The 16481-nt window shown below is 29.9% G+C and overlaps 3 protein-coding genes across 3 annotated transcripts; 1 reads left to right on the top strand and 2 right to left on the bottom strand.

Moving 5' to 3' along the window:
* Window positions 1–6188: 6188 nt before the first annotated feature.
* Window positions 6189–8041, bottom strand: LOC108769610 (translocon-associated protein subunit gamma). Its single transcript, XM_018520656.1, has 4 exons — window positions 7830–8041; window positions 7092–7219; window positions 6612–6703; window positions 6189–6459 (listed from the first exon to the last, which is right to left on the bottom strand). The coding sequence occupies exons 1-4, from the start codon at window positions 7957–7959 to the stop codon at window positions 6261–6263; spliced, it is 549 nt and encodes a 182-aa protein (XP_018376158.1). The 5' UTR covers window positions 7960–8041; the 3' UTR covers window positions 6189–6260.
* Window positions 8042–8817: 776 nt separating this feature from the next.
* Window positions 8818–11450, top strand: LOC108769609 (TBC1 domain family member 20). The gene is made up of 5 exons (XM_018520655.1): window positions 8818–9409; window positions 9664–9907; window positions 10039–10242; window positions 10470–10689; window positions 10769–11450. Exons 1-5 carry the CDS (start codon window positions 8974–8976, stop codon window positions 11072–11074), a joined length of 1410 nt encoding a protein of 469 aa, XP_018376157.1. The 5' UTR covers window positions 8818–8973; the 3' UTR covers window positions 11075–11450.
* Window positions 11451–11951: 501 nt separating this feature from the next.
* On the bottom strand, window positions 11952–15274 carry LOC108769538 (group XV phospholipase A2). Its single transcript, XM_018520567.1, has 7 exons — window positions 14884–15274; window positions 14378–14520; window positions 14059–14293; window positions 13711–13938; window positions 13346–13517; window positions 13144–13266; window positions 11952–13069 (listed from the first exon to the last, which is right to left on the bottom strand). The coding sequence occupies exons 1-7, from the start codon at window positions 14987–14989 to the stop codon at window positions 12850–12852; spliced, it is 1227 nt and encodes a 408-aa protein (XP_018376069.1). The 5' UTR covers window positions 14990–15274; the 3' UTR covers window positions 11952–12849.
* Window positions 15275–16481: the final 1207 nt, after the last annotated feature.

The following is a 16481-nucleotide window of genomic DNA, read 5'->3' on the forward strand; positions in this document are numbered from 1 at the left end:
GAGCTCTAAGGTGAAAGTGTCAAGTGTGTGTTTTTCAAAGCAAAATTTTATTTAAAAACTGATTTAGGGACGACCGGACCTGGAATTTCTGAAAAAATTAAAATTTTGCGGGACATATATGGAATATTCTTTGAATACGTAACGATATATAAATGAAATTTTTTACTCATATGTGAATATTACTTTTCCGTAAATATTTTGGAATATTTTGAAATATTCTTGGAATTTTTTGGGAATTTTAGAAACTTTCTATGAATATTTCAGAAATATTTAGCATTAGCTGGGGTTGATCTACTGCTACCGATCTTGTATATATATCACTCGACATTCAACTCGCATATAAAACTAAAGTATTAAGAAATCCAGACTTTAAACATTTGTGATTCAGTAATTGTTAAGAATTAATAATTACGTTTTTTGGAAAATTTTTCTAACAGATTGATACAAGCTATGTTGATGGAACAATAAATTATAAAAATCTGATTCATGAAACGTGTGGGATTTAAGGATGTCCAGTTGAGATAATTTAGACTACAAGTCGAAAATATATGGATGTACACGTTCTCCACAGGGGATTATAATATTTCAATTTGCGAAGAGTGTGAATCTGGATAGAAGTGCTATTTTAAGAAGATTTGATATGTAAAATTTATTTCTCAAGTTTTATCACACTAAAAAGAGGACCTGATGTAAAAATATCGAAATATCTGTATGTATTTTTGTGTTATTGCTATCTTAGGATAAACATATAAACATTGTAGCACGAATATCAAGCGTGGTTTCTTTGCCTTTTATTATATAGTGACTATTTTAATAATTATGTATAAAATATATCTATAGATATAACATTTTTTCTACGGTAATAATGCAATCCAATAGCATAATCCACATTTTTTGTCCAGAATGATAAATATGTACATATTCGTAAAAACAAAAAATATGGAATGTGCAACAGCTTGATTATTTGAGTAAAAAAAGAATAAATTCAGTTGGATTCACTAATGTGCACTAATGCATATTAAAGCAGTTGTATACTCCCGGGAAAAAATATTTTATATATAATTATTGTATATAAAATTATATATAATTATATATAAAACATTATTTTCCTGGTTAATTTAACTTAAATTTAACGTAAAAGTAAGATGCAAATATTTCGAATTATAAAATATAGATTTTACTTAACAGATAAAATATATTGAAAATTTTATGATTTAATTCGTTTTAAATTAAATTATTTACATTAAACATATATTTTTAATGCAGTGTTCGCAAAGATTTGCACATTTCGAGCTGATTCCTGCGAGTGACCCCCACCACCGCTCACGTGACGCTCTGACTCAGGAGCGTCCCTATACTAGAAATATATTAGGAACGCATCTTCCACCAAATTATGATTGAAACATTTTTTTTTATTAAATAATTTGTTGCTATTAACATAAAAATTTCTATTGTTAATTTATTCATTGTTCTTTAACGATATACTTATATCTTAACGTAATTTTCTAATACATTACATAATTATGATAACGTACATTTCGACAATAGCTTTCCACGTTATCCGTGATTTACTATTGCAAGATGCGTTTTTTTTTTAATGTGGTTTCCCCAAGAGGCCTATTCCACAAAAAGAGATCCATTCTTGATATGCCAGATCCATTCTTGGTATGCCAACGTATCGTGAACCTTGCAGTTCACTTCATCATGGTGAGGAGCAACCTGATACCAGTATCAGGCTGCTCTTTGCCCTGATGAAGTGGACTGCAAGGTTCACGAAACGTTGGCATACCAAGAATGGATCTGCAGACACGGAGAAAACCAGCGAAACGCATAATCTTTATATGTAATTTCCCACTCAACAATATGATTACAATATAACACGTGTGTTATATTACAGTTATATTGTTGAGTGTGAAAAATTTATTTTAAAAATAAAATCTTTATATATATATATATTTATTGAAATTAATATCAAAAATATGTAAAGAGGAATTAAAATTTTATTTGCACAAAATCTTACGCGATCTGCAACATAGATCGTTGAGGGTATAGGCGTGACTTCTATTAGTCCTTGCAACGAAACAAACAATTGGGCACTGGCGTTTTCGTACATATATACATATGCAATCTCAACATTACTAAGTATTTTAGGTGAAATGGATTACTGAACTTATCTATTCACCTTTTTAAAATTCACGAAAAAATCAACGCATTTTAATAGATCCCGCATCGGTGCATTGCCGGTAAAGCGAGTTAACAACTGCTGAGTTGTTAAAATATATGTTTTTTTGGTTGACAATTGCTTATAGCATACAATAACGATCATTAAATAATTTAATATTAGATACACACACACACACACAAATACCGAATAAAAAAATGTACGCGCTTGAATATATAATTAATCATAATTACAATAATTCACAAAACTGATCAAATATAAAACATAAATAAGAAGAAGCATACAGCTACATATACGCAAGGTGTTTTTCGCACAAGCATATATTTAAAATAAATTACATGTATTTAAATATATGACTTGTGCGAAAAACACCTTGCGTATGTGGCTGTACCCAGATAGCATAAGGACGTCCATTGTACGTCCATTGAACATCCGTTTCTGGGCATCGGGACGTTCCATAGGAAGTCCAAATTATGTCCGTCGAACGTCCTATGGACGTCCATGGGATGTACATTTGTCATAACTTTGTACGTCCGTAGGATGTTCTCACATCCAATTTTGGATCTATTATGGACGTGTTATGGACTAACTTTGGACATCTTTTTCAATTGAAGATCTTGCTGCAATATTAGTAATCACGTACTATATGATAATACGTTTATTGGAATATATGCTGTATCATCCTCTGACTGTCTTATTTATTTTCTCCGCTTTCACCAAATATGAGTTAATCCAATATTGCAGCAAGTGTGTCTTCAATTTTAAATTTGATTAAAAATATTTAAAATTATTGGGTGTTTCATAAAAATAAGAATTACAATTTTTTGGAATTAACTAATTTTATTTGGAAAATATTATTAATATGATATTATATAAGATATATAAAAAGTATGTTGTTTAATACTTGTTGGTTCTTGGTTCGGTAAATAATACGAATATAATAAAAATATAAAGAAAAACATTTAGTAAAAGTAAAATCCAAATTCGGACATCCATAGAATGTTTATTTTATGTCCATGGACGTGCGGACGTGATTTGGACTTAAAATGGACGTCCTTGGGATATCCAAATGCTCCTTCTTATTTATGTTTTATGTTAACAAGCCACCTCTAATAACTTTTGTTTAAATTTTATTTGATCAAATGTATATGTATTATATACAATCATTTACAAAAAGGCAATTAGCGAAAATGACTTTCAATAGTTTCAATATCAACAAAATAAATATCTATATTAAAACAAATTAAATGATAAAGGCTACGAGTTAATGCAGAATGTTAAATGCTAATAAATGAATTTTAATCTTACAATAATTTAAATACAAAGTTAAACGTTTCGACCCTCATTAAGTCATCCTCAGTAACAGAAAATTATATAAATAAAAAAGTTCGCAAAATTACAAAAGTATCGAATAATAGATTTAGATTTATACAGGCGTATTTGAAATCGATTTAATTCCTTCACATCTTAACAATGTTGGAATATATAACATCAATCTTCATTATAATTAAAAAAAACGATTGAACTCTATGCGTCCAAAACATATGAAATCTGTGTTGCATTTAAAATTGAGTGATGCCTATAATCATTTAAATTGCAATAGAACTCAAATTTTTTAAATCTCAAGGGTCATTTCTAACATATACCTTTATTCAAGATGCATTTTTTGTTTTCAAGAAAAAAATATAGTTATCATTTTCAGTTGAGGGAAATGAGTAGAGTTGACAGACAGATTGGCTAATTAAAAAACAGCGTAGTACAGAAAAACTTAAAATTAGACCTACCTTATTCAGTACAAAAAAATTCGAATTCTAATTAAAACTTAATGAATTTGAACTTAAATTAAAACCTGAAACTCCTTCTGTCAATGACTATACGTGTCCTTTTTCGGGTGAGGTTTCTAATATCTCTATTACAGCTAGTGTGTTTGATTCCGAGTCCGGGCTTAACGAATTACAGAACAAATGGCTTGTCAATCTAAGCAGTACATAGATTCCACATGAAGTATCAGCTTTATTACAATTAGGCGATAGATTTGGCTTGCCTATTAATGAACTTCATAAAGAAAGAACTACGATTGAGTTCATATAGAACCCATCGAACAAAATATCACAGGATGTAGGAATCAGATTGCTAGCAAAGTCAGAAGTCTGTACCCATCATTAATAGATTTTAAAAACGGTTCTTACAATTTTAGTGAAAAATATGCAATGAAATGCATGAAAGTTACCAATGAATTTATTGAGGATCATCTTAATGAATTGATTACGAAAGTAGAGGGAAATGTCACGATTATACTAGACAGGACAGATTTATATTGAAAAAATGGAACTATTATTATCTGACAATAATACTTATCAAATAATTGACAAGGATCCGATGTTCATAAATCAATTAATATTGTTAATTTAATCCAGGTTTTTAGATTGTTTTATGTAGGTAAATGTTGTATAAATATTAATTACATCATAAATAAATCATACATTAAAATAGAAATTTTTTACTTGATTATTATAGAACGTTTAACGTAATACTAAGTGTGAAATGATGTCATAAATATAAAATATCATTGATATCATATTATAATATTATTGATAGATATCATGAATATATTTATTATTAAGAGTTAATAGAAAAATTCAAGCTTACATCTTTTTTTAAAACACATTTAATTTAATTAACACAAAATACAAAATGTCTATTTGTAAATATAATTTATAATACATATTTTTAGTTATTATCGTTAATGGTTTGTAGTCACTACTGTGTGAAATATCAATTTACTCTCTTAAAACATTTTTATGAAAGGATATTAAGTTTTAGTTGTTTTCCAGCTAACATAAAATTTTGAAATGTATAAATTATATATTATATTTAAGGACTGGTACTAAAATGAAGTTAAGTACTGTATTGTTTATCTTGGGAAAAAGTTAAGAGAAATCATAATCAAAGACAATAATCACATTTAGACAATAATTATATTTATTGAGAAACAATTGAATTTATTGATAAAAGGTTATTAAGATATCAAAAGAAATTAAGAACAATAACTGTATTGTTATTTAAATACATATTACTTGAAGCATGTTATTCAAATCCAGGAAACAAAATGATTATTATGAATCGCGGACTCTCCGTCGTTTACTAGTTGCTTGAAATTCTCAAAGTTACATATTTCAATAATACAATTCTTGTTGCTTTCTCGACGTCTTATTTAATAACTTTTTATCAATAATAGCATTAGATAATAGTATTAGATTTATTGTCCCATATTTCCGACGATTTCCCCAAGATAAGTGGTACAACACTCGACTCCACTTAAATAATCCTTTAATATGATATAATTTATACATCTTTCTAGAAACTTCATATTAACTGGTAAATAGCTATAACTTCACTTTTTTTTAAATAACATTTTTTTAAGAGATAAATCACGCAATAATGGCTACAAGATAACTGTCATAATAACTTCACGCAATAATGGTTACAAGATAACTGTCATAATAACGATGCACACGCACACGCATACGCACACACTCACATTATAACTATTTATAACAATAATTATAATAAAATTATAATTGTCTTGTTGATAATGTAATTTACATCTATTATACTATATTACAAATTAATATTGCTTAAGATAATGTACACAAAATTCTGATTAATTTAATCGGCGATTAGCTTATCAAGTAATATCTATACTTAAATGAATAGAATCATTAATTTTTGACATATTTTTTGGAACGTAAGATTAAATTAGAAAAATTTTTACAATTTTACTGTAATTTCATTGAATTTATCACCGCTCAAGTTAATCAGTCTGGTCAAAGTCGCCCTTATAAAGATAAAATGTTAACAAATGTATAGCTCTATTTGCTACTTAACAAGAACAATTTTTTAATTGCTTATAACTTAGAAATGTTAACAAAGTTGTCCGGAAATAGCAAATAATTTACAACAGATGATTTCATAAATAGAATTTTTTATTATCGATGATTATTCCATATCAAAAGGTAAATCGAACTGATGGAGGTTTCTTATGAAATTAGCAGAATACATGGGTTCATAGCATATATTATTGAGATCCTGTTGAAAATAATGCTAGGAATGCGCTAGTAACGCCTACAGAAAGTATATAGTTTACTGCAGGTGTGAATGTTTTTAAAATGTAAAACGAAGATACGATGACGAATGCCAGGAAAAGGGCATTATTGTAGAAAATTGAGAATGTTGTTGCTTCATAATCTGCCACTTCATTCTTCTTCCATAAGATCCTAGATATTTAAATATAATATAAATTAATATTTTGCAAAAGGTACGATACACTTTTTATTATATTCAATTGTGTCAAAATTATTACTTAGGAAATATTATATACCATTCGCATAATTGATCAGCCATTTGTTTCGGAAAAAATTGAAATTACCTTTCGTCCTTTTCTTTTTTGCTCATCTTCTTGTCTTCTGCGAGTTTACGGCTTATTTCTTTAGTTACAGCATCTTCCCTTTTTACTGCAATCTGTATAAAACATATGCATATATAAAATTATATTCTCATCATTCCTACATAGTACATCATCTCTTAGGTCTTAGGCTTATTCAACAAGTTCTCAACAAAGGACTCTGCACTAATCAAATGATGCTATAGTAAAATCTGTTCACTTTTTATGGTTTTGCCTAAGAAAACTTTTAATCAGGATCTTGTAATCTACAAAATATCACGGTTTCAACCGATTTTATCAAAGTTACTTTTTCTTTGTGATCAATATGGACTCTTTTGAAATAAAAATCAAAAGAAATTTCTTAAAGTTGTAAATTATAAAAAAAAATGATTTATTTATTTTAATAAACACTTTTGTGCTTTAGTAAAAATAAATAACCATCTCCTAAATTCACGTAGAACATACCTTGTGTTTAAGAATGAATTTTGTATTTTTATATGCTAGGGCAAGGGCGTATGTACTCGCCAATGTAACCAATACAAAAGAGATCAGGTTAGAGTATAAATCGATCAAATGTATTCTCCAAAACAACCCTGTAAAAAAATAAAATATAGTTAATAAAGAATTCATGTAATATTTATTTTCAATATATATTAAATATCAGATTTAAAATAAACAAAGATATACTGGAGATATTAAATTATGTTATTAAAATTAGACCAAGATATAATATATATATATATCAATATGTATAAAAACAAATTCTGACTTAAATATGTTCTAATTTAAATAATTATTTAAATTAAAATGTATTTTTTAAAAATATGAATCTCTTTCTGTATAGAAACTAAAAACATCGCTCTACTGAAATTATTGAATAGAAACATCTGTCTATACTATTTTTTATATATTAGATAATTTATTCACACACAAATATCATAAATATATAATTAAACATAATATTTTGTATATAAACAAGTTTTATATACAAAAATATATAAGAATATTATAGAATCTGTTATACAATATTCGTTAAATTCTAAGACGTAACTGTCAAATCTCAACTTTTTAACTGTATCTTAAATCAGATAGTAAATCAGAAAACATAAAATTTTATACAGCAGGAATCTAATTGCATAATGTAATAGAGAAAAATGATGAAAGGAGTATTTTTCAGTGCTCTTCACAAATTTCTACACTCACAAATGGGTATCGCCGATACGATGAAAGCATTGCCATAGAACAACGCCGAGGATTTTGTCGACACATTCCTGGAGAAGTCTTGTAACAGTAGCTCCTCCTCTTTGGTAAATGCTTTAGACTTTCCCGACATTTTCAATAACAGCTAGACGATGTAACCGGGTGGACAATTGTTCACGAGGATTGTCACTTGACGGACGATGGAGATGACGGAAACAGTCAAAAACAAATGGTACGCATGCGTAAAAAGCGTCAGTGTGGAAACGTGTGGTGACGTGTCCCTCATCGTCATTCTCGTCATATCGATCGAGGCATAAGTCTTGCTCTCTGCAGGCGATTTGCTGCAAACTTTATCAAAAATTTGTCAGTCAAATCAGTTGCAGGTATCAGAAATTTAAAATTTATCGATCGACTTACTTAATTTTAAATTATTTTCTACTTTTATACTCGCTTCTATCAATATATGTATAGAATATAACTTATTTAATTTTCATTTAACTTATTTTTTTATCTTTTTTTAATTCTAAAAATTACATTTAGGATACATCTGAAACTTTGGACACATTTATGATACATCTGAAACTTTGAAGATTAAACCAAAATACATGATCTTATTGCATTTATTTTTAGCATTTTAAATCACAATCCGATGAGTCTAGAGATAATTGAAGAGTTTAATATTATCAATATAAATATTTGATCAATCTATAATATTATAATACAGATTAAATTAAATGATTTATTAATATATTATTATACATGCTTCATGAATAAATATTTATAGGATTACCAATATGAATTGAATTGTTTTTTTAATAGTTATTATGCATAAATAATGATCAAACATAGTTAACAATATAAAACATGATATAATAAATCGTAAATTGATTTGGAACCTCCATAAATTAAATTAATGTTGATTTTTAATATAGTTATATACATAGCTGTACATACATACGAACTACGGAGCTATGACAGCAACCAATTTGTCCAACTGGCGTCTCTAGTGTGCCATTTGCTGTCATTCCTGACGGATCAGCTGCGATCCATTAATTGGAAGAATTTTCGGGAGTTCCAATTAAATTATCAGTGTTATGACACGCGTACTAGCGTGTCTGGCGTAAATCCATCTCGACACCGCGAAATTATGGAGGCCGAGAACGAAGAGGTGTCCCTGATGCAATCTTCGACGGAAGCGTCAACGTCAACCGAGAATCATAACCACAACAAAGTACGCAGAAGGAACGTGCCTGAGTCGGCGTCGCCGGCGAGTCTCTCAACAAAAACAGACAGCTGGGTGACAACCGACTTGCACGACCGCGTGCCCCTCGTGATCCTGTCCGACTCCACGAAAGCGTGGCACGACGGCGTCACGCCGCAGATACCAGATCTCGCCGACGTGGCCACAGCAGGCAAACAGCGGAATGGTGTGCTGACTCACGAGGATGACCACGGTATGACGGACATCCTCACGAGCCGCGAGAGGATGAAGATGAGCGTGATCCGTGGCAGCATCGCCAATCCGGATCTCACGTTAGGAGAGCTAAGACTACTTGGCTGCAGTAGCGAGGGTTTCGTTAATGGTACTTTGCCCAGGTGACGTCAATTATGATCAACAAGGAACCTTCATAAACTGATAATTTCGTTCTTTGGGATTTTGTTGAAAGAGAATTTTCCAGTTTTTGGTCTTCTACATGATTATTGTTGTAGTTTTTAGATACAGATAGTATCCCAAGTGCTAGTTTGCTAATATCGCTTATGTACTTAAAATGGTTCCTTTTTGAGAATAATTTTGTTCTCTGTAACTAAGTCTTGAAATCATGAGGATGATCTGTAGATGATGTACGAAGGGTACTGTGGCCGAAACTTTTGCGACTGGCACAATTGGAACCTGCATCCATTAACGGACTAGAAACTATACATACTTATATACCAAACGAGATTTATCAGCAGATATTGAAGGATGTGGCACGTAGCGGTAGTCATGTCTCACAGAGCGCAACAGAAAAGGAGACGGAAAATTTTCAAGAGCAGTTAACTCAACTTATGTGTTGGGTACTTCATAGACATTCCCAATTAAAGTTAGTATATTTAAACGTGAATATTTTATTATTAATTTATAATAAACTTATATATATATATATATATATATATGTATATTATATATAATTTATGTTTTATTATAATATAAAATGAAATAATTTGTACTTAGTTACTACCAGGGATATAATGATGTGGCAGCAACTGTATTGGTTGTGATGGGATTACAAGCAGGCTTGTATGTACTTGAAAGTATCTCGCTAGAATTCCTGGAAAGATTCATGGAAAAAACTATGGAAAAAGTGAATCAAGAGTTATTCTTTATATTTGCATTGCTGGAAAGAGTACATCCTACGCTTTTGGAACATTTAGAAAAGTTAGTCTTTTCTTATTCATTAAGAACATATCTTAAACTTTTTATTTTTATATTTATTCTAAATAAACTAATAAATATAAACTTCTATTTTATATTAATTTAATAATATTCTATATACATATAAATTATTTAAATCTTATATTTTTTTGTTTTAATTAATTTTTATTTTATAAACTTGCTGGTATTAATAATTTCATTACTAATAGCAACGTTCCTTTTTACTCTAGTGTAGAACTGTTTCCACACTTTGCTTTGGCTGAATACACAACATGGTACGCACACAAGTTTGCAGAAAACCGAAAATTGTTACATAGATTATTTGATTTTTTCCTGGGTAGCCCCCCACTTATGCCTCTCTATTTAAGTACAGTAATTGTGGCACACAGAGCTACAGAAATTTTTAATACTACGCCCGACATGGGGCACACACATAAAGTATTATGTACGGTGAGTATAATAAAAGAAAATAATTGGCTCTGAAGAATCGAAGAAAGACAATAGAATTATTTCAAATTTATGTTTTTAGTTACCCGACGACTTGCCATTTGAAACCCTTTTAGTAGAAGCAAAGAATCTATATCGACAATATCCTCCTGAATCTATCAGTAATGATGTCAGAGATTATGATCATAAGAGAAAAATTAAAGAGCAAGAATGGAAGGCAAAGGCAGAAGCAAGCCGACAAGAGAGAGAAAGACAACGAAAATTAAAAATTGTTCAGGCAACACCAAGGATATCTTATCGTATTAGAAGTTATAAAACCATTACTGTTGTAACTATTTTAGCTTTGGGAATATATGCTTTCATAAGATCCTCGACAGGGCTTAACTGACATTAAGAGATATTATTTGTTGTAAAAAAACTAGAATTTTTACATATTTTCTAAAGCAGAAACCCTCCACTTCTTCAATACACGCTGCGATTTGAAACAAGATTAAAAAATTGTATAAAAGCAAGCACCAAAGAAATGAAGCAAGGAGTATGTGTTGTTAGGAATAACTGAAAGGTTTGGTTGTCAGTATTTGAGCAAAAATCTGTTCTAGGACACATGAGTCAGAATCTTGTGCATTCCTATGCTGCCTTTATGCTGTGTTCTGGAGGCTAACATGAACTTTTTACTATATGTTAAAAAATTAGAAATATATGAAAATTTATAGAAAAAAAGTAGCAATTTCAAATATTCAGAATTACTGAAGGTTTGGACCTAAATGGGATATCAAATAGATAAAATGTATATAAAAATGTTTCGTACGTAATATTTATTATTATAATTACGTTGTTATCATCTGTGATTAGGAAGAATTTTATCTATAATTATTCGCAAAGAAAAATTATGATAGTTAACCATTATGTGATCAATAATAAAAACATTTTATTTTTTAACAACATTCGTTTATTATCATCTTTATAATATACCGTTTTATCTTAGAAATATATATGTAATTATGTATTGTCTAGTTTATCAGATTTGATGACATTAGATATCAAAAGAATATTATATCGATTGCTTACTACATTTTATGTAGAATATTTTTCATTTTATACATGAATGTAATTTTGTAGAAATTTAATGTGCTGATAAATATATTTATTATAAATCCATATATTTACTAAAATATAAGGACTTATTTATACAAAAAAAATATAAATTACTGTATATACATATTGTGTATTACAATAAGAAAATTTTAAAATTGTAAACATTTTAGAATCAACGTTTATTAATATCATCGGTTCGCGTAAGGAAATACGGTAATGTCACTGCTTGGCTTGGCGGCGAGACTACCATGTCTCCAGATTTCTTAAGAGAATATTTTTTACATTAAATTTCTTTAGTATTTTATGAGTATTTTATGAGTATTCATCACAATTATGAGTCAGTGTAAATATATCGATATATATATCGGTAAATACATCAGTATATATTTATAATATCAATTTATGACTAGTAACTTAAGAAACTTGAATTTCATTGTTATTCTAATTGTGCTGCATCAGCGACTAAAAAAATATGTTACTATACAATATAGAAACACTTTATATATAGCATATTATTACTGTATATCGCTAGTCATGTTAAACTGATCACTCTTTGTTTCATGTGAGATCATGCAATATAAAAATTGATAATATATACTGAATATATAAATATGTACACATAAGGAGGAGATAAAAGTATTATATTTATAGGCTGAGAGCATGGCTATATGCCAGTAAATGAGTGGAAGTATTGACATTTAGAAAATGTTTTTTGTAACTGCACCACTTTATAATATTCCCAATTGATATTTGCTGCTATGTTATGTAATGATATATTTTAATGAACAATGTAGTTAATAAAAATATATTTTCAATTACGCTGTTGTATTTTTTAATCAATAAATTATCAAGAAATAAATTTACTTCATGAAATTAGTGAAATCTTTTAATCTTGTTAAAATCATTTTATATTGAAGTTTTAATATTAATTCGTATCAAGATTAGCACCGACAAAATACTATTATCTCGTCGGTAGCAAGAGCAAAAAATGTTACAAGAATATATGACGTCACTAAATTCTGTTTGTCATTCTTTTGAATCTCATTAAAACTACTAATAAAAATCATATTATACTTTTAAAACTGCCTTAATATATGCCAAAACATCAGGATTTCTTAAGATCTCAGTATGATCTACTCCAGGAAAACTTTGATTATAAATTTTTTGTACTTGTGATTTATGCCAAAGTGTGCATGCTTCCAAACTCCTTATATTCACCGTTCCATCGCCATCTCCAACTATTAATTTAGGGTAACCATTTATACTCGTACCTGGTTTATAATACAACCTGCAAAAATACGAATTTTAAACTTCTCTTACTATGAATATAAATAAAACAAAATATTACATATATATACAAACTTTTCTACTGTGTCCACTTTGTTGCCATATAAACAATGTACTTCAACACCTGGTGTCGTAAAATCCAATTGATATTTTTCATTATCTTTTCTGAATTCCCAAGCGTTAGGAACGTCTATGTCTCTGTAAATGAAAATATCTTTAAAAATATTTGCAGACAATACAGCAGATATACAATAATTGTCTAAATAATCCACTGTACATAAAATATTGTTGTAAATTGCTCAACGTATAATTTTTCTGATTCGATTGCACCAAAATCTCTGTGTCTTTCCAAAGTAGTTTTGAAGGTAACAGCCATCCTAGACTTGGGCTCGTTATCTGTTCGTCTCTTAATACACTTTCACGAAGAAAATATGCACCTAAGTCATCTCCTGTATTAGACACAAAAAAATATGTATGTAAAGCATCATATCTCATAAAACAAGATAATAATTGAAAAATTTGTATTATACTATTCTGAATTCAAGTTATTTGCTAATTTATCAATAATTCTTTTTTATGATTGCATTGATTATTAATGATTGCAGGCAAACAAGATTATATAAATAAGATTGATATGCTTACCAATGGCAAATACTTTAATAGCCTTGACAGATCCTGCCCATACAGCACTAAGTGTGATAAAGGCATTTATGTATTTATCCTTCCATTTCTGACTTTGACGTTGTAACATTATAAGAGTCATAGGTCCACCCATGCTGTGAACCAGTAGCGTCACTGGCGTATTATTATTCATTATATACGTTTCCTCGACTAAAGTTTTCAATTTAGTAAAGAATTCTTCATTTTCACCTGCAGTTTAAGGTCTTTATCTCGGTAAATTTGTAGTACAATCAAATAAAATATATGATACTAAATGCTAGCATGTAATGCCTGTATGAAACAATTTATTGATATCGTCTTTCTACATACTAGGTCCTTTTCTGAAATCGTAAGGTGCACCACGTATCGATAAATTCCTGATGTATCCTAAATCGTTTACCAGCATATTTCCAATGTCCTTGAAATACGAGCCTGGCGAGGCCCTGCTGGGATCTATATATTCAACTACAAATGGATTACCCCATCCCGGTATCCTTATATCTACTCCAGGCTGATTACTAGTGGTCCTTGTCACATTATCATAGTTCAATTTAAGATTATCTATCTGTAATAGGATTAAAAATTACTTTCAAATTATTTCAACTAGAAAAAGACTAGAGTTATGCATGGTAAATCAAAATGATCGTACAAAGCAGTCTATCACGACAGGTACAAGCAGTTCCATGTTCAGCCATAAGTTAAAATAATCGTCGGATATTTTTGCGCAGATATAATGCACCACTGATGACTTGTTAATCCTTGCCTCGACCTGACTGCCCCCATCACCTGGAACTGGAATATCATTTTCCTTCGTAAGTAGACGTGCTTTTCGCAACGTCTCAATAAGTCGATATCTCCGAAGTTCTATGACACTACGATAAGAGTCAGATCATCAAAGGAGAGAATCATACAAAGCGGCACTTCAGAGCCGTTTTGACCCCTAAAGTGCAGACAGAAAGGGTCATGATAACTTTCGGCGAGCGAACGCTTTGCTTTTAAAAATATCCCATACACACACATCACGGACCTCCAAGGAATATCCTAAAGACGTCCAGAGGACGTCTTTATGTCCTTCCTGAACATCTTAAGGATACCAAGGTGTCTCAGATAAAGTATGATGTGTATGGACAATAATAAGACGCTTTTTTGACTTACCTAAAATAACGGGTGATATTTGTTTGGTTTTGGCGTGCCAGGGTCTCACCAGTTGCATGGTGAGCGAGAGAACAATTATCACGCTCAGGAGAGCTGCCAGGCGCATTGTTTGTTGCGGCTACGATTTTAAAACGACAGACGGATTCTCGCAGAAAAGAAATACGTATATCTTGGAAATTAAATGAACTCAGCTATTACTCGGCGAACAATTGCTCTTCCGTCCCGTCTTGATCTAACAAAACAGAAATATCCTTTGCTCGTTACTGTTTGTTTGCTCCAGTCACAATAATCAGCTGATATCGCCTCATGCGTCGAAGTAGACGACATTCGTGATCAGCGACAGCCAATCGAAGCGACGGACGAAGACAAAAAGTATTATTCTATTGGCACGCTTTCGTAAGCGACTGTTCTATCGATCGTAATTGCCTCTTCCTGTATTCGCATCTTTGAAAAACATGTTATTAGACGGAGCGATTTAAATTATCGATAAACGCGAATTCAATGACGTTGAAGAAGAGAAAACACGAATTTCGTTGTTCCAATTACGTAAACAGATTACGTTTCAGATTAGATTTTATTATTCTTTTTTCCGAGATGCTTTGTTTTGTGTGAAATAAAACGCACAAGGACATAAAAGTTGAAACAAACAGATTTATGGTCAGTTTATAGTTCTATTGCCGATTTTGAAATAAGCGTCAATTGCGTCAGGATAGAGTCAAAGACAAACAAGTTTGAATACAGAGCATAAAATATGATTCATCAATCGTATGACGTCCTATAAATTGCGGAAGCCTCGTATATGTCACGTTTTAAATTGCCTTCGCCAGCATATAATTTATTCTTTTTATTTAAGGTTAATTTAAAAATGAGCTCTAGTTTCTTTATAATGTACACACGTGACAAGCATATGTTTTTTTCTTATTGTAAATCTATAAATTTACATAAATCCACACGTGTTGCACGTTGGTAAAATAAAAATCAAGAGTAACAAAAGTATAAACGAAACTTTTTAAGGAAATTTTTAGTATATATTAATTTATTTGACTTTTAAATGTAAATTTTTGCTTTTTCGTCCACAGCATGATCAAAACCCTTACAGCACAAAAGTTGCAATATTGCTGCAAATTTTCTGTTGTATGGGGAGTAAAGATAAAAAATCTGAGTCAAAAATCGAGTAAAAATCAGTTCTTTACTTTTCCAAACAGAACAACAAATCAAACAATAACGTCAAAATATTAAAATAAATCGGAAGTGATTGAAAAATCATTTTTAATAATTATTTTGGAGTCATTTTGATATATAAATAACAAGGAGCGTATAGCCACATAGCACAAGATGTTGTCGTGAAGTCATATATTAAACATTTCAATAATAATAAATAATAAGTAGACGTTTTGGTCAAGATTTGACCATCCTCAGTACAATAAAATTATAATTAGATGTTCCGTATAATTAAAATAATAAATAATACGCACGTACAAATTTGATGTTAATAAATGAATAATTAAAAAACAAAAAATTTAAAATTGAAAATGTCATGTTTACAGTCGTCATTATAGATAATATCCTGATAAAAATTACAAAACATACAATATCAC

Source organism: Trachymyrmex cornetzi, unplaced genomic scaffold (assembly GCF_001594075.2).
Source record: "Trachymyrmex cornetzi isolate Tcor2-1 unplaced genomic scaffold, Tcor1.1 scaffold92, whole genome shotgun sequence".
NCBI classification, from domain to species: domain Eukaryota; kingdom Metazoa; phylum Arthropoda; class Insecta; order Hymenoptera; family Formicidae; genus Trachymyrmex; species Trachymyrmex cornetzi.